The 19593-nt window shown below is 34.4% G+C and overlaps 1 protein-coding gene across 5 annotated transcripts in view; it reads left to right on the top strand.

Moving 5' to 3' along the window:
* The first annotated feature begins 3343 nt into the window (after positions 1-3343).
* Positions 3344-19593, top strand: part of LOC306660885 (pseudouridylate synthase PUS7L-like) — a 37866-nt gene continuing 21616 nt past the window's right edge. Inside the window, exons 1-5 of one of the 5 annotated variants that reach the window (XM_079139575.1) lie at positions 3344-3443; positions 6479-7399; positions 13738-13897; positions 15649-15841; positions 19218-19316. In XM_079139575.1, coding sequence (XP_078995701.1) covers positions 6496-7399; positions 13738-13897; positions 15649-15841; positions 19218-19316 — 1356 coding nt within the window. In that variant the 5' untranslated portion in view covers positions 3344-3443; positions 6479-6495. The other 4 variants (XM_079139577.1, XM_079139576.1, XM_079139578.1 and 1 more) reach the window with 4 other exon arrangements.

Here is a 19593-nt window from a genome sequence, read left to right as displayed (position 1 = left end):
GAAGGAAATCTCTTCCTCTGTTTCTAGAAAGAGAGAAGTAGAGAGAGAGAGTTCCCACACAATGTCATTTTCTCTATGAAGTAGGACAGAGGTCATCTAGGGCTAAGTAAAGTAAAATTCCAAGCACCTTAAAAGCCATCTGGTAAATGACAGCTAGCCCTCTGAGTCCAACTCAGAAGGTAGTATTGGCTTTCCCTGAAAATAAAATCTTTTGCTCCAAAATGTCACCTGGTCATTCCAATATAAAATAATTATTATATTTTATTGTTTGTGTTTCTGTCTTCCCTGCTAGAGTATTCTTTTGGGTAGGAATTCAACCAAATTTACTTTAGCAGCTACAGAAAACATTTGTGTTGAATGAAAGGCTGATTTTTTTAAATTAAGAAAACCCATCTACTTATAGATTATACAATTTTCAAGTTATTTTTCCTTATTTATCCAGATTTCTCTCTGTAAGAAATACGTGACCGACAAAGCTAGAAAGGTAGAAATGCTTAATAATCCCAAACATTATAGCTAAAATGCAGGGAATTGAGAACTAAAACAGGCTATCTCAGGGTCATGAGTAAATTCTGTAGCTTTTCTGCATCCAGATTTCTAGCAGAGGTGATGGTATAGGGACACCAGGAAAAGCAAGGCCTTTCAACAACTCCTCCACAGCTAAATGCCCAGAGGTTCTACATTTCAGAATTTAAAATTTTACTTTAAACACATTTTCATACCACCCCAACCACATATTTGGAAGAACATAAACTAAAATATTAACAGTGGTTATCTCTTGATGATTTTTTTTTCTATTTTTTAAAATTTTTTTATTTAGCTTTTAATTTTTTACAGACTACATTTTGATTCATTGTACACAACTGGGGTACATCATTTCCTTTCTATGGTTGTACACAATGTAGATTCATACCATTTGTGTAATCATACATGTACATAGGGTAATGATGTCTGTCTCATTCCACCATTTTTCATACGCCCCTCCCTCTCATTTCCTTCTACATATTCTAAAGTGATTTTATTTTCATTTTGCTTTTATGGCTTTTTGATAATTAAAAAAAACTGCAGAAAAACTAAAAAGTGTCATCTTTTTTGAACTTAAGATTTACTTGTGTATACTCTGGATTAATAGAAGTGGTTACAGGATATATTGCTTAAAAATGAATAAATAAATACTTTCATGATCATTTTCTCATATAACTAATTTTAATGGTAAAGAAAAACATTCATATTTTCAAATAAGACAATGTGGACATATATATAAGGTGAGGTGGCAATATGCTAAAATTGGTGTCTGCGTGTGAAATTCAATGCCTTTCCATTCTATGCCCATTCTCAAACAGAAAAAGTACTGGGTCCCAAACAGACTTCAAATCGTTTTTGTTAAATGAATTAATATAATTTAAGACTGTGATAAGAGGGAGAGAATGTATTACAGGTTGGGGGAAGATGGACTTTGGGGTTGCATGGCTCTGGGAATAATTATTTACTGACATAATTTATTACATAACATATTGCTTTTAAATCTAATGTGCCAGAATTATATTTAAGCTCAATTTCAGAATAGTGGTGAGGGGCTCCTGGTAGGGTACAAAAAGTAGATCTGAGACTATAGCTGCCAGTAGATGCTGGCAGTCTTATTTGATCAAGCACAGTACTTTTTAATATATTTGTAACCCTTCTAAATACATTATTTGCTCTTATGTGTTCTTAGCAAAATATGCCAGATAGTCATTAATGTTTATTTTTAAAAACTTCAATATCATCGCTATATACAAAAGCTGATACCTTCTAGAAATATGAAATTCTACAGGGCAGCCTTTTTCAAACTGGGATATGTGGTGGTGTTGTACTGTTAAATAAAATATATCTTTTTCCAAATACTGACTTAACTTTATCATAAGTAATTGAAAATGCTTGGGGTATATTTAAAAACATATACTATCATTCATTCATCAAATATTTACTGAGAGTCTGTGCTGGAAAGCTCCTGGAAACAAAGCTTCTAGGGCAATTTAGGGGTGAAAATTAAGAATGAACTGAAACTTATTCTAATAGAGAAGTCAGGCAACAAGCAAATGACTGAGGGACACAGAAGCAGGAAGAGACAAATTAGGAGAGTGTGCCAACAATCTCACGGGAATGCTGGCGACTGGACTAGTGGGTTAGAGCAGAAAAGTGCAGAAGTCCCAGGATGCTGTGTATATTCTGAGGAAGAGCCAGCAGAATCTTGTGTGTTGATAAGGGGAGCGAGAAGATGGCCCCAAAGTTTTTGAACTTGTACAAGTATCCTGACATGTACTGAAATGAAGACTGGAAGCAGCAAGTTTGACCTGGAAGATCTGGAAGTCAGTTTGGACAGGTAGAAATCAAACTTCCAATGAATGTTTAGAACGAAACAGAAGAATAAAAGTCTGAACTTCCCAACAGACTTCTACAATTCTACAAGGATTACTCCCAGAAGAGAAAAAGGCAGATTTTAAAATCCTCTGCTTTTAAGGTGCCTAGGGCAGGCAGGTTTTTGAGGCACCATTAGCACTGTTTCTGTTCTCAAAGGCTAAAAAATACTTTCTCAGGGTTTGCTTTTCATCCTTTTGTCTCCTCTTTTTGCTTCCGAGTCGTCAGGTATGCTCCAAGTCTGGTAATGTATTTATCTGACCCTACAATGCCTCTCACTTTCTCACTGGAATCTTGAAAGCCAGAGAAACGAGCCGATGAGAATCCCGTGGAGGCTACGACTACTTCCCACGCCACGGGCATCTCCGTGGGTGCTGACTTTAACTTCCTGGTTCTGAGGAAGACAAACTTCCTCTGATAAACCGGCTCGGGAACACACTCCCTGGAAGCTGAGAAACTTGAGGTAAGTCTGAGCCGACAAAAGGGCTGGGTGCCGCCCCTCCATGCCTCAGGTTCAGCCTCTGGTTTGACGAACTTTTTGATCCCCTGGGACCCACCAAGTCGACGAAAGCTGTCCATGCAGCCTACTTCCTAACTTTTTTGACTTTGATGGTAAGGCGATTTGCGTGAGCAAAGAGACCAAGGTGTGGACCTCACACAACATTCCATGGAGACAGACAGGCGGGGAATCCCTTACCTGCCTGGGAGTCAGGTATGAGGCGCTGACCCCGCACAGACAAGCCCAGCGAGCAGCTGAACGCCGCGCACCCGGAAGCGCCGGAACGGGGCGGTGCCACCGTTAAGACCACGCCCCCTGATTCCTCTAGTTACCTCTAGGCGGCTCCACGACTGGAGAAACTCCATGTCCTGCGAAGATCCAGTATCTAAGGGTTGAGTCTGTCCCTTTAAATATGCCTTCGTCAGAGACTGAAAAATCAAAAGCTTCCCGGACATGCGCACAGCGTGCAGAGGAATGCCTTCACCTGGAGGTACACGGGTGCGAGCTTCTGGCGCCACGTGGAGGACCTGTATGTGTCCATGACCAGGTCGGGATTGAGGATTCCTACCCTTTGTCCCCAAGGACAGGGCGACGTGGCCGGCGTCTCGCCTTGGGACTGGTGGGGCAGAGGTGGGAGAAGAAAGTCAGTGTCAGCGGATGGAGGATGTTTGGATGTGAAGGCATCGCCGCTCGAGGCCGTAGTTCTGCGGAGGGTGGCTTCTGTGGGAGTTTCACAGGCCTGGGCGACTGAAGAGGATGAAGGCAGAGGAGCTGCCGTTCTCTGTTTCTAACACTCAAACCATGGAAAGGCCAAACTGCCCTCGGACCCCCACTCTTCTCAGCAGACCGCTGCTTGGGAACACTGCCTATTTCTGCTTAACTCCACGTGGGCTCCCTTTCCACCCTCAAGTTTGCTTCCACTCTTTCACTAAAACGCTTGGCTGGAATTCCCTCGTCATTACAGCCCCCTCTCGTTTTTTCTATTTCATCAGCTTAGAAAGTTTTCAAATCTTTTTCCTTCCCGTGGGGAAAGAAAAAAATCATTCTTCCAGGGCCAGTTCCTACAGCTGTGGACCCCTTGTTTCTTTCCCCAACTCTTACTCCATCAGATGCAGCCTACTCAGTTCCCTCTAAGTCATCTTAGACAAATGTCCTTTTGGATTGTGTTTTTTTTTCCCTACTCAAACACCTCCTGTGGTCATCCAGTGAAGGTGCAATCTTTGACAAGCCATTTGACGTCTTTTCATAGTCTGGCCTTAATCTAGCTGTTTTTTCCAAAACTGAATCAAAGTCTGCCCTACCCTCTCCCCCATCTGCTCTGCATCTGGGCTATTTTTCTCTAACACATTGCATATTTTGTTTGTACACTACTTATGATGTCTCTGCCATGTTTCTATCTTTTGGATTATTTCAGGGACTTAGATGTCCACTTCTTGCATTGTGCCTCCTGATTATCCTAGGCAAAAGTCACCCCTTTCTTCCTTTTCATTCTTAAATCTCTTATTTTGTATTAGGTGTTTCATTTAGCAATCAGTATTGATCACAGACCTACTGTGTGCTTGATGCTATTCTAAACGTGGGTTAATCAGTGCATAAGGCAGACAATTCTTTTCATATGGAGTTGATATTAGGTTTGGGGACATAGTAAATAATAAAGAGAACTTTAGCTAGAAATGATATGGAGAAATTAAATAGGATTTTGTGAAAGAATAATTTGTATATTACTATAGATTATCCATCAGGATAAACCTCTCAGAATGTGAATCCTAAATGATCTCGTTATATGATTAAGGACAAATTTAAGTAGCAGGAACAGTTATGAAGGTAGTGAAGAAATCTGTATAACTTTCGTATAGTGTGTAATGAGGTAAAGGTGCAAGATGAGTTTGGAGAAAAAAGGTAAGATGTCTTTGAAAGCCAGAACAAATAATTTGAACTTTGTTATAAATGGAATAAGAGTGTTTTAAACAGAGTTGTGATATGATTTACCTTTTAAAACAACATTCTGAATACTACATCGAGTATAGACTACAGTAGGCTGGATGCATCAGCAGGGTGTAGAGGCCTTCACAATGTCTTGAGAATTTGGGGGATGGACATATTTAAAGTAATGGTAATGGAAGGATAGTGAGAATGATCAGAGAGTCATATCCTTACAGTTGGTGTAGATTTTGTTGGTGAGAAAGTCAAAGTTGTAACCATAAGAAGAGATAACAAAATAAAGTGGAGGTGAGAGCTTGAGGATGAAATTGAGGAACTGAGAGACCAAGAAATTAAATGAATGATCCATATCTGTGATCAAGAGGTCATGCTGGATATGAATATTGTGAGTCAGTAGTTATCATTGAATAAAGAAGAGTCATTAGGAGAGAGAGGAGGATAATGCCTGATGGTATGATCTGCAATGGAATTGGAATTTTTGGAGGTAGAGGGAGAGATGGTAGGGAAGATCAGTGGCAAACAGTACAATCTCCAGGTCCCTCAGCTAGATGAGTATTGAAAAAACAAACAAACAAAAAACCACTTCACTTGAGAGGACTATTGAAGAAGGAACTTGGGGAAATAGCCAGGTTTTAATAAGGGCAAGAAATAGAAGGGACTTGCAGGAAACTAAGGAATTAAGGAAAATACATAAATCCTTTTACATTCCTAGGAAATTGGGATATAGAGAATTTGCTGTGATTTCTGCATAGCACAATGGAAAGAACTGAGAAGGGAAGTGGTTTTGCTCAATTGGTCCAGTTTAGTACAATATATTGTAGAAATGGGATGAAGGTCCATATGATGATAAATTATCTGAATAGTATGAGTAACAAAAACTAAGTAATGAGGCCCCTGGACAATTTATCTTTCCAACAGCTCCATGGGTTATGGGTTATGGTAGCAGTGGATTGTATGCCTACTAAGTGAAGGTGTTCTCAGAGAACTATTCTCTTGTCTACTGCTCCAAGAAAACTCTGTAAGGGTTTCTTTTCTATGATGCCAAGGATATGGTTGCAATTTTCCTCTGAATCAACCTCAGATTTTTATACCTATCTTAATAGCTGTAGGGAAGTCTAAAGTCCAGGACTAAACCTAAACCTCCCATGAAATATAAACTCAGCAAGGTGGCATTTAGAACTTCCTTAAGCCATCAGTTTTGACTTTTATTTATTTATTTATTTATTTAGATCTTGTCCCCTCTCATGTTTTAACTTCTAATATATAAACCTAGCCACCACTTCTATGGAATTAGTTGGAAGTTTTAGGCTCCAGAGATGGAATTGGACAAATCAATGTACAACCGTCTTACGTACTTGTCTTTTCTTTGTGGACCTACATATAATATTTTTTAGGTAAGCTTGAAATTGATCTTTTTAATTCTGGATAATAGGCAGAAACCTAGAGTAAATAATCAATTTATAAATTAGTAGTTATACCAAAAACGAGTAAAGTACACATGATCTATAGTCGTTAATGTCATTTAAGAGGACTCAGGATTGAAAGGAAGATAGAACTATGTAGATCTTGCTAACCTTTTCCTTTTTTGTTAGCCACAACTTCTTTTTCTGCTAACTAATTGTCTTTTTGTTTCTTTTGTAGACATTATTACTTAAGAAATGGAAGAGGATACAGATTTTGGAATCAGGTTTAGTTCTTTGTGTTTCATCAATGAACACATTGGATTTCAGGGTACTATAAAAAGCTCACCAGGCGACTTTATTGTTATTGAGATTGATGAACAAGGACAGTTAGTTGATAAAGCCATTGATGAACCAATTAATGCAATTAGTAAAATACCTGAGGTAAAAATTTTTCCAAAAAGCCAAATTAGATTTTCAAAGTTGTCCTTTGAAGGTGGAAGTTACCAAGAACTTAATACTTTGTCTAAGTGCTCTGATGGTGACCAGAATCATCAGCCCGATTCAGAAAAAGAAGATACCATCAGTGACAGAACTTCCAAGTGTGAAGAAGAAAAAGCTGATGTATTAAGCTTCGTTTTAGATGAAAAAACAAATGAGTTACTGAATCAGTTTGCCTGTGATATAAGAGAGAGGTGGAATTCAGAAACTGAGCTAATTGGACCATCTCCTGAATTCTCATTAGGCAGGATCCTTGACAAAAACCAAAGGGCTAATTTACACAGTGCTATTAGGCAGAAATTCCCTTTCTTAATAACTATAGGAAAAAACAGTGAAATTATTATAAAACCAAATCTTGAGTATAAAGAACTTTGTCATTTGGTATCCGAAGAAGAAGCACGTGGCTTTTTTAAATATTTGGATGCAAAGAAAGAGAATTCCAAATTTACCTTTAAACCTGATATAAACAAAGACCACAGAAAAGCTGTCCATCATTTTGTCAATAAGAAGTTTGGAAACCTTGTGGAAACCAAATCTTTTCCTGAACAGAATTATGGTGCTGGTGATTCAAACATAGTGATAACAGTAAGATTTCGGGAAAAAATAAAGCACAGGAAAAGATCTCTTCTTGAATGCCAGGAAAGAAAAGTTATATATACAGGTAATTGAATAAATCATTTCATGGATAAGCTTACTTAAATTTAAAATTGTATGGAAAATGAATACTTTAAATGAATTGAATAGACTTGGCTAGAGAGATATTGGAAAAAATATATTGGTCTGTTACTCAAAGGAAGATGAAACCTTCCAAATTATATTAGTTTAAATATTAGCCTTGCTATTGAAAACTTGGGTAAGAAAGACATTTATAGTTAACATAATCACAAGTGTATAATGTTGAATCCATTGTTTTTGTGTTCAAAAAGTTTTATTGATTGTATAAATCAATGAAAATCAATTAAAATTAAGTTTTTGGAGATAAGAAGAATTTGTTTGATATGTTTGGAAAAGTTGAAAACAACCGAAAATAATTAAATAAGGAATCCTAAAACTAGACTCTGTCAGTCTTCTCTAGGATGTGCTGAAATTTTAGCATGCATTATAATCACCAAAAAATTTTGGTAAAATGAATTTTTGAGTCCCATTCCAGTTTCTGATTCAGAAGGATTGTCGTGGAACTTTCACAAATCCCCAGGTGATGCTTTATCTGCTGGTTTGGTGACTACATGTTTAGAATCAGTGTTTTAGAGGATATATATATATAAGTCCTAGGTTGGATGGGACTGATGAAATCCCACTGTGCAAGTCTAGCTTACAAATTTTAATTGGTCTGTATCCTGTTTGAAAATTGGAAAATATTTCCTATGGTCATGTTTTACATGTTTACTTAGTGAATTGTTTAAAAGAAGACCAGTAACCCAAGTTTGCACCATTAAATGTGGCACAGAAACAGGATCACACCATGTATGGACGGACTTTGTGTTGTAAGTGAAAAAGAGTTTGGACTTTTGAGCTATATGGATTTATCTTTTCATTATGACTGGTTCACAAAAATATTTATGAAATTTTAAATATCTTTAAGTCCCTTAAATGTTAAAATGGAATAATACCCTAGACAAGTTATTCAACAATTTATAACTTTTTTTTTTCTCCCTGGTATTGGGGATTGAACTCAGAGCTATCATTGAGCTACACCCCCACCCTTTTAATTTTTTAGTTTGTAGCAGAGTCTTACTGAGTTGCCACGGTTGCCCTTAAATCTGAGAACTTCTTGTCTCAGCCTCCTGAAGCACATGGTGTGCACCACCATGCCTGGCAACAATACATAACTTTTAATTGTACTTTAAAAATGGGAAAGTAGTAAGCTTTACAATGATATTCTAAGGTAAGTGAACTCATGGATTATTTATATGTAATAATTACTTAAAGGTTTAGCATCTTTTTCCCTCCTGGTAATTTCTGTCTAGTTGTATGAACTTGTCTTTTCCATGATAAAGCTGCTAATGCAGAACTTGACATGTCAGGCATGAAATAAATTTTAGATAGGTCTATAATGAAGGAAAAACAGTATTAACTTACATGTAGGGAGAAGAATTGCCGTTAAGTGATTTAAACAGTTCTAGGAATTCCTATTTTGTAATACTACTTAAAATTCTAACAGTACTAATTTGAGTTAATAAGTCAAATGTGGAAACTTTTTATGTAACTTAATTGCTAAAGCTATGAATGGTTGGAGGGATATATTAAAAGAGGAATTAATGGTTTTCCTGAGAATGATATGAAGGTACTGGGATCCCTAATGCCCAAGAACAAAGAAAGAGACAAAGGTAAGTTTTGCCTACCCTATATTTTGCTTAGGCAATCCTTATAAGAATCAAAATAATAAAAATATTTAACAAGTAGATCTGTCTAAAACCTGGAGCATTTTTTTAAAAATCCTTAAAAAAATTTTTAATTGTGGTAAAATTTACCATTTTAATTATTTGTAAGTGTATAGTTCAGTGGTATTAAGGGCATTCACATCATTGCACAAACATCACCACTATTTGTCTCCAGAATTTTATGATATGCAATTTTATGATATGCATTTCCCAATATGATACTCCATGCTCGACTCATTAAACAAAGGTTTATTTTACTTAGCATAATGTCTTCAGTTTCATCCATATTGTAGTATGTGTTAGAATTTTCTCTTTCTTAAGGCTGGATAAATATTCCATTGTATGTATATACCCACATTTGTTCATGCCAATGGATATGGATCACTTCCACTTTGGGCTTTTGTAAATAATGTTGCTGTGAACATGGGTATGTAAATATCTGTTCAAGCTGCCATTTTCACTTCTTTTGGCTATATACCCAGCATTACAATTGTTAGGTCATATGATAATTCTGTGTTTAATTTTCGAAGACTTGTCCTGCCATTTTTCTATGATACTTTTTGAAAGACTTGTAGGAGACTTTAAGCATCCAATGAAATTTTCATTTTAGATATTTATTTTCCATTGCTAGAGGATTGATTTGATTCATAAGTCCTGAATTTCCTCACTTGTTTGCATTTTCCTTTAATCTTTGAGTATATTTTTAATAGATCCTTAAAAATGTTTACTAATTCCATCTCTTTCATTTCTTGGTCTGTTAATTGACTGATCTTTATTTGGGTTATGTGTTTATGCTTCTTTGCATGTCTAATATTCTTTTGGAGGTCATATATTGTGAATATTGCCTTGTTGAGTATGAATTTTGTTGTACTCTTTTAAGCATGTGAGCTTTATTCAGTAGAAAGTATTTTGTAGACTCATTCGAAGCTTCATTTTAAATTTAAAGGGAAGTTTAGAGTAGGCTTTACTCTCTGTGATCATTATATAGCTCTACTCTAGAAGTTCAAGATCAAGATCAGTGTGCAGTAGGGTTTAGTCTGGTGAGGATTCTCTCTTTAGTTTGCAGATTACACCATCTCTCTCCACATGCCCTGAAAATATATGTTTTTGAGAGAAGAGAAAGAGAGAATGCTCTGGTATATCTTATAAAGATGCTAAACCTGTTGTGTCAGGGCTCTACCATGATGACCTCATTAACCTTAATTATTTCATTTGAGGCCCTATCTCCAAATTGGCCATACTGGTGTTTGGGGCTTAAGCATATGAATTTTCAGGGTATACAGATAATCAGTACATAACAGATAGTAAATGGTTATTATTATTTTATGTCACTAAGTTTTAAAGTGCAGTATTCAGTCATTCATAGTGATTTTGGTATCAGAAATGGTTGCTGCTATAACAAAAGCCTAAAATTGGTAGGGACCTTTTCTTAGGCAGAAGTTTGAGTGTCTCTCCAGAAAGCTATCATGGAGAGTTTAGAGGAGAATATTGGAATCAAGACAAAACGAATCCTTGTTATATAGTGCCTGAAAATTTAACATTATGTTATCTTTAGTTAAAATGGAAAACAGAAAATGTATCTGTTGAAGGAAGCTCTAACTGAAAGATTTCCAAGTGTTGAAATGCAAACTGTCCTTTTACTACTTATAGTAAATTCTAAAGGAAAACCAGTCAGATACAAAGGAGCTAGGATATCTGTGTCCTAGCAAACAAACAAACTCTATGCATATATATTTAAACTTCTAGTTACTTCAGGTAGCACATGATGTTTAAATTAAGAAATGACTTTCAGGCAAAGAAAAAATCCATGGCAAGGTCAAGACAACATGCTCTAATAAGGAAATCGAGATGTAATTTTAAATCCTTTTGTTAAAATTTCAGGAAGATCTGTAATAGTGCTTTAGAGAATAGTTCAGACAGACAGAGGCCCTCTAAGGATTCTAAGGGTGTAATTCTTGGACTCCTGTGTTAAACAGTAGTTCTAGGTTTTGGGGGGGAAATATACTTTTGTGGCTTCAGCACAAAGTAGAAAAGGTCTTTCTTGACAAATTGGAGTATCTTTTGTCTAATGGAGTGAATCCAAGAAGACCCACACAGTTCTTTTAAAGGGTCAAAGACAGTACTAAATAAAAAGAGACATTTGAACTCCCAAACTTGCAAAAGCATTCATTAGTCTGGGAAAACTACTCTGCTATAAATAGGCTTTTATGGAAAAAGGCATTTTTTTATTTTCATTTTTTAATTCTTCAGAACTAAGATCCAGAGGTAAATCCAAGAGCCATTAACATAGACATTGATAGGACTAATTTTAATAAAGGGACTACTAACATTACTTAGCTAGATTGAATTGCTATGGGCCAGTGACTCTAGATAATTCCAATTTGAATGTGGAATCTAAAGTGCTTATGCCCATGTGCGTCCCAACATATTGAGGTGTGTGAAAATCAGATATGTTCTTTCACAGTTCTTTATATCCTTTATATTAAAATAAATTGTATTTGAAGAGGCAAATTCAAGAAAATATACCCAAGGAACTTTTTATATATGAATTTGATAGAGATGAAGAGATCCTAGAATATGAGCTGGTGTATTAATAAGATGAGTCTTAGGGCCATCGATAATACATATATTTTGAATAGGGTTGGAACATTAAATATGAGTCAGAGCATGGATCGTGTTTTTCAGCCTTCATGATGGCTCTCTGTGTGCCAATCCTCCTGATATTGTCACAGTTTGGCCTTAATGACCACAGTTTGGCCTTGAGTGACCACAGTTTGGCCTGAGTGACCAATTAGGACAGTAATTGTGGTGTTATGATATGACTTCTGAAGCTAGGTCTTAAAAGTATTACACTTTTAGTCCATTTTTCTTGGATTGCTCACTCTGGGGAAAACAGCTACTATAATGGAAGATACTGAAGCCATCCATTGGAGAGGAACTAAGCCCTCCTGCCAACAGCCACACCAACTCGCTTACCACCTGAGTGCTCTTTGGAAATGGATTCTCCAGTTCCTCTTAGGCTTTTAAATCACTGTAGCCCTAGCCACATTTAACCTGACTTCATGAGACCCTAAGCTAGATCTCTGAAACCAAGATGCCCTTGAATTCCTGACCCAGAGAAACTGGGAGAGATAAATGAACTTTGTAAACCACTTGTTATGTAATATTAGATTAATAGCACATAGCCTTTAACCCTAGATATTCACAAGTTGTTAATCAGCAACAAACTCAAGGGACTACCTATTCTGATTTCTGGAAATCCTTCTCATCTGGTTTGCCTGGTGAATTCCAGCTCACTTAGCCTTCCTGAACTCCAGTCTCTTTACCCTTTTAAGTCAGCAAGACTATTCTATCTGGATTCTGCCACCTTATGCTGTGGTTCAGAAGTATTTCTAGGTAGAAAACCAGGGCATTTCAGGACTCACCTCATTTGTTTTTCTTTTTGGAGTACAGTTTGTTGACCTCTGTAATTCAGTTTCCAAAAACAGCTGTTTTATATGTTTTGTCTAGTTTTCTAATTGTTTACAGTGGGAATTTGTCTGGTACCAATGATTCCAACATGGCTCAAAGTGGAAGTCTGAAACTAAATTTTAAGATTAGTATCATCGATTTTCTTTGTAAAGCTCCATTTTTTTTTTTTACAAAGAAAATGTTATAAATCTTATAAATTTAATGACATTTAAGTTTTTGTAAGTTGTCTAACTTCAATAAGATTCAATGTAGAAAGATAAATAGATTGTTTTTAGTTGGAACTAAGAGTTTCATTCTTTTAGCTTTCAAGTGTATAACTTCTATGTAAACGTAGGTTACTAATATCATAGTATCATTGATTTGATTCTCTAAAATATTTATATGAAATTCTAAATCTTTATGGATTCAGAAGTGCTTATTTCCTCAAGCTAATCCCCAACAACTGATGTCTTAAGTGAGTTGGGAATTCCTTCTTATATGGCTGAGCTTTCCAAATGACATCTCCAAGGCTGTCAGGAATATATATGACAAGTTGAACCCTGGTCTTTAATCTCCTACAGTGAACATTATTGTACAAAATTTAAATTGGATTCCTGGCCTAGAACTACCAGTTATTGAATATAATAGTTAATAAGATAAGAATAATCCATTTTGGGGGGAGCATTCAACCTTGGAAACTAAAAAGAATTTGAAGGAAAGCTGCTGCTTTTATTAGATCCTGAAGAATAAATAGAAGTATGATGAGTAATACATGGAAAGAACACATTTTAGACAGAGGGACTCACGTGTGCAAAAGTACAGAACTGTGGAAGGCTCTCGTCTATCCAAGGATTAAAAGAAATTCTCTGTGTCAGAATTATAGGGTACACAAATGAAAGTGGTGCTTGTGGAGATGGGAAAGCTAAATTTGTACCAGATATGAATGGCAGTTTAAGGGATTTGAATTTTTTTTTTTTTTAATTTTTAGGCCATTAATGAGTCAACTGCATTTTAAAAATAACAGCTGAAATCTATAATACTGATTTTGTATTTCAATTAAAATGTTTTTTATCTAAATTAATTCATTATCATGATCTGTAGTCTGCTAACAGTGTAATAGATATATGGTAGCTACATTTTTAATAATCTAGGGTAATTTGTGTTTCAGCTTTTACCCTACGAAAGGAAAATCTGGAGATGTTTGAAGCAGTTGGTTTTTTAGCTATCAAACTTGGTGTGATTCCTTCGGATTTTAGTTATGCAGGCCTTAAAGACAAGAAAGCCATCACCTATCAAGCAATGGTTGTTAGAAAAGTGACTCCAGAGAGGTAATAAGGTATTATTATAAGTATATTTACCTACCAACATTAATTAATTTATTACAGACCAAACAGAATACTCTTCGTTAAACATATAATTGTCTGCTGCATAGAGTTATATCTTAAGTTTCCAATGAAATATTGTAAGTTTTAGAATAAAACTGAGAAGTAACACTTTTTAAATTGTCCACATTATTTCTAAAACATCCTGGACTACATTTAGATATGCATTATGTTTAGAAAACTGTCATAAATAATTTTTTTCCTAATTATTTTAATACTTTATAACTATTATCCTTATTTAGAATATATCCTTGTTAAATAGAGTATAAAGTACTCTAGCTTCCCTTTAGCTTAATCAAGTTTTAAAAATAGTTTATGTAATTGTAAAATATTTTTGTAAAAACAATTACAGATTTAGAAAGTAGAAAAAAGCATAAAAATAAATTAAATCACTATTCTAAGAAAAAACTACAATAAAAATTTTGATTTATTTATTTCAAGTCATTTTTCAAAGACTATCATGTATACATATCACACATTTATTATATTTATTATAATATGAAAATTATACTGTATATGCAGTTTATATTATACTTTTCAAAATAAAATAAATGATGTGAAAATTTTTGTCATCAAATATTTCAAAATCATGTCCATAATACAGATTTATTAACAGTCCCCTATTTTTGGAAATAGGAATTCTTTCCATTTTTTTACTATAAATAATACTATGATTAATATTCTGGTACTTAAGTCTGCACCTCATGCATACTTTCCTCAAGACAGACATCAAAAAGTTGAATCATTGGTCAAAATTCAGCCTAATTTGATGTAATATTAGTATTTTAATCCTTGGCTATCTTATATTAAGTATTCACCTATTTACAAGTAGACTTGTCTAAGTTCTGAGCTCTTGTATGAGGGACAAAAAATTGTGATTTTGTTTTTGTGGTCAAGAAGTGCAGTACAGGTAAGAAAGAAGAGCTTTAGATTTGAGGCGTTTGAAACAAAGGCTAGTTTTTAACAACTGAAGTAAACAAGTGTTATTAGATCCAATCAAGAGAGGTTACTTTCATTTATCTCATGGGTATGTGGTTTTAATTACTCTTCAAGTAGTAGCAGGATTTTAGCAGATGCAAAAAATCGAGAGATATATTTGAAGGGTCAATAAGATAATCTTCCTAATAAAACACAATTTTATAAGGATTAGAAAATATGAATGTAAAGGAAAATTTACACTGGCTCTTACAGAACCTTAAAATTCATGCTAAAAAAGCTGAGATCTATTTAGGTGTTGGGTAAGAATTGAAAGTTTGAGTAAGGAAGTGTTCAAGATAGAATTTCAGAAAAATTCTCTGTGCTAGAATTCTCTTTTTTTTTTTTGGTAATTTTGGGAAAAGAGACTGACAAGGAAAGGAGCAGAGTCTAGGGACAGGAAGGAAGATCAGGGGAGCCATTGGGACCTTCTAACATTCAAACTAAGGAGAAGTAAGAAGTTCTACGTAGGTAATGTGTGATAGCATTAGTAGGTAATACATGTTCAAGTTCCTAAACTAGTTCTGTTAGTATCTGTAGTCTACAATAGTGACTAATGCATAATTCTTGTTGAAATAACATCAACTTTAGAATGTTTCAAAAAAGTACTATATCAGTATTCTGGTATAAGGAATTACATGGCAACTATCATTTCAAATCTTTTATTAAAGTAATTTTTAAATGTAAGATTCAACCAAATCTATATGATTTATCATTTGCAGGTTGAAAAATATTGAAAAAGAAATTGAAAAGAAAAGAATGAATGTGTTTAATATTCGATCTGTAGGCAAGTCCCTTAGACTTGGACAACTCAAAGGAAATCACTTTGATATTATCATCAGAAATTTACAAAATCAAATAAATGATTCTACAAATTTGAAAGAGAGAATTTTCGAGGCAATTGAAAATGTTAAGGTAAGAAAACTCAATTTTAAAACTGTATCACAGGAAATCTTCATAGTCCCTTTTTTACAGTGAAGTGAGAAGGGAAACTTGTTTTCTTCTGTATCTTTATGTGCATGTATAATTATTTTTAAAATGATAGGGTTATTTGACTTGTTTTCTGTTTTCTTCTTATAGTTTTATTATAACAAATATAATTTTAAAAATATAATTATGGAGATTTCCTAGAGAAGGGAGAATAATCCCTTGCTTAAGAAGAGTTTTTTTTTTTTTTTTTTTTTTTTTTTTTTTAGCATCTTCTTTATAGAGTATTATTTTAGTCAAGGGAGTTTAGTTATTTAGTTTTTGGAAATTTTTTTCAGTAGTTCTTTTAGAAATCTTTGTTAAATCATTTTCAAAATTATACATAACAATCATTTTTCTTTTTAATCTGATTTAAAATATTCTTCAATATATAAACATTATAGATCATGCACATTTTATTATGTCTTACAGTAAAAAGTTATTTAAGTTTTTAAGAGACATCTGCCAGGCATTAAAATATGCATATACAACCACAGTCTTCAATCTAATCATCTAGACTAGGGCATCTGCAAATTTTTCTATAAAAGGGCCAATGATAAATATTTTTGGCTTTGTAAGCATATGGTTCTTGTTGCAACTAATCAAATGATCTTGTATAGAAGTAGCCATAGATAATGCATAACTGAATGAACATGTCTGTAGAAGTTTATTTTTAAATATGAGTGTTGAGCCAAGTGTGACCTGTGGGCTATAGTGGTTTGCCAACTCCTAATTGAGATCAGTAATTCTCAAACTGGGGAGCTTTTAAAAAATTTCAGCAATCAATTTCTACCTCCAAGTCAATTAGATAAGAACATTTGGGGTGTGGCTTTGGCATTTGTATTTTTAAACAGCTTCTTAAGTAATTCTACTCTGCAGCTAACGTAGAAAGACACTGATCCAAGTTTCTGACCACAAAGACCTTTTTGCATGATTTTATACTTCTCTAATAGGAAAACAAACAAAGCGTGGTTTTTGGCTGACTTACAGTTGGGAAAATATTCCAACTAAAGATTTTTAAAATTCAGCACTTTGACCTAGGTATAGGAATTCTCTGACTATATACTCTATACTTTTTATAATTTTTCATGACTGATCTAAAAATTTTTCCCCTAAGGAAAAAAAAAAACTGTTACTAAACTGATACATCTATTTAAAAATGGAGGGGATTTCTCTGAATTTCCATTACTTTTATTACTAATCATCCATTGGTATTTATTAAGATACAACTACATATTATAAAATTTCCATTAGAAATAATCTTAGCTTTAACCAGCTTTCTTCCTTCCTTTCTTCCTTTCTTCCTTTCTTTCTTTCTTTCTTTCTTGGTATCAGGGTACTTAACCACTGAACTTTATTACCAGTCCTTTTTATTTTTTTATTTTGAGACGGTCTCATTAAGTTGCTTAGGGTCTCGATAATTTACCAAGGCTGGCCTTTGAACTTGTGATCCTCCTGCCAAATCCTCCTGAGCCACTGAGATTACAGGCATGTGCCACTGCACCTAGCTCTACATTTTTTTATTGGTGCATTATAGTTGTACATACTGATGAGATTTGTTGTTATGTATTTATACATGTGCACAATATAATCCTCCAGTATAATTTGACCAATATTACTCCACAGCACTTTCTTCGTCCCTCCCTCCCTCCCACCTCTTGGTCCCTTCGTTTACTGATCCCCCTTTGATTTTTAGGAGATACATTCCCACCTTTCTTTTCCTTTTTCCTTTACAGCTTCCATATAAGAGAATACATACAACCCTTAACCTTCTGAGTTTCACTTATTTTGCTTAACATCCATTTTCCTTCAAATACCATAATTTCATTTTTCTTTATGTCTTAATAAAACTCCAATGAGTATATATACCACATTTTCTTTATCCATTCATCTGTTGATGGACATCTAGACTGGTTCCATAGTTTGGCTATTGTGAATTGTACTGCTATAAACATGGGTATGCATGTTATCACTGTAGTAACATGACAAATTCTTTAGGATAAATACCAAGGAGTAGTATATAGCTGGGTCATGTGGTTCCATGCCTAGTCTATTGAGGAGCCCCCATATTGATTTCTGTAGTAGTTATACTAACTTATAGTCCCACCAACAGTATAAAAGTGTTACTTTTCCCTACATTCTCTCTAGCATTTAATATTTACATTTTTGGACTGCCATTCTGACTTGTGTGAGATGAAATCTCAGTGAAGTTTTGATTTGCATTTCTCTAATTGCTAATGATATTGAACATTTTTTCATTTATCTGTTGGCCATTTATATTTCCTCTTATGAGAAGTGTCTGTTTAATTCATTTGCCCATTTATTAGTTGAGCTATTTGGTTTTTGGTGTAAAGTTTTTTGAGCTCTTTATGTGTCGTAGATATTAATTCTCTGTCAGATAGTAATAACCAGTTGTCATAAACCTTTTATTATATATAAGTAATCTGGAGGGATAGTTAAAATTATCCTGGTCATTCTAAGTTATTATCTGACATAATTTTATTCAAATTTGAAATAATTAAAGATATTCAACTATGAGATTCAATGCAGAGTACTTTATCTACAATTGATTTTGTGCATGACATAAAGATGCAGTTCCTTTTGTACCATAGTGATAAAAAATTGCCTTAGCATCTTTTATTGAACAGTCTTTGAGCTGTTGCTCAGCAATAACTATTGGCTGAATAAACATACACTTCAGTGCAGTAAATTACCGTTTTCTATTTCTTCTGAGTCCTCTGGCAGTTTGGAAACATGGTGTCAAGATTCACCTCCATCAAGAGGTAAATTCTGTGCCCCATCCTGGAATCTAAGTGTTATGCTGGTTTAACCAGTGGAGTACTGCTGGAGTGATACCATGGCTTTTTCTTGCCCAGCCTTTAAGAAACTAGTCAAACTGAATAATAATATATAAAGGAGCCAAGACTTATGAGGTTTGGAAAGAAATCTGTTTCTTGTTCCATTTCTTAATAGCAGAAGAGTCTCAAAATAAGAAATAACCTAAGGGCAGAGATCAGATCCTGGTGTTAGGTAACCAACTCATTCCAGTTTTCTTAGAACTTCCCTGACTTTAACACTGAAAGTTGCATGTTCCAGGAAACCCTCAGTATTGTAAGTGGAAAGCTTACCTATTTTTTAAGCACTTTTCACTGGTCTGATGTGCTTTTAATTATGTCTTCTCCTTTCTAGTTATTTGCTCCCTGAGTACATATTACTGTTTACAGGATTAAAAAAATAAATATGAAAAGCATATGATTATTGTAAATTTTTGACACAATGATTATATTTATTTATTTTGAATTTATTGACTATTTTGTATTCATAGGATAAAGGTTTTGTGAATTACTATGGGCCACAGAGATTTGGGAAGGGAAGGAAAGTTCATACAGACCAAATTGGATTGGCTTTGCTGAAGAATGAAATGGTATGATTTTGAACATATAATCTTATCTATTGAGTCATGTATACTTATTACATAAACCAGCCCCTTGCTTTCTCAACTTTAGCATATGAACACTTAAACACACATAGATTATGTATTATTGAACATATATTATTAAGCAATTACTGCTTTCTTGATATCATAAGGAAGCAAACCACATGTGATATTCCTTAATAATATTTATTTGAGACTTGACAGAGAACCATTACTCCTTCAATTCTCAGTGAACTGAATAGAAGATTTAAAAAAAACTTACTCT

Source organism: Sciurus vulgaris (genome assembly GCF_902686455.1).
Source record: "Sciurus vulgaris genome assembly, chromosome: 5".
NCBI lineage: Eukaryota > Metazoa > Chordata > Mammalia > Rodentia > Sciuridae > Sciurus > Sciurus vulgaris.
This window is presented reverse-complemented; position numbering and strand designations above follow the sequence as displayed.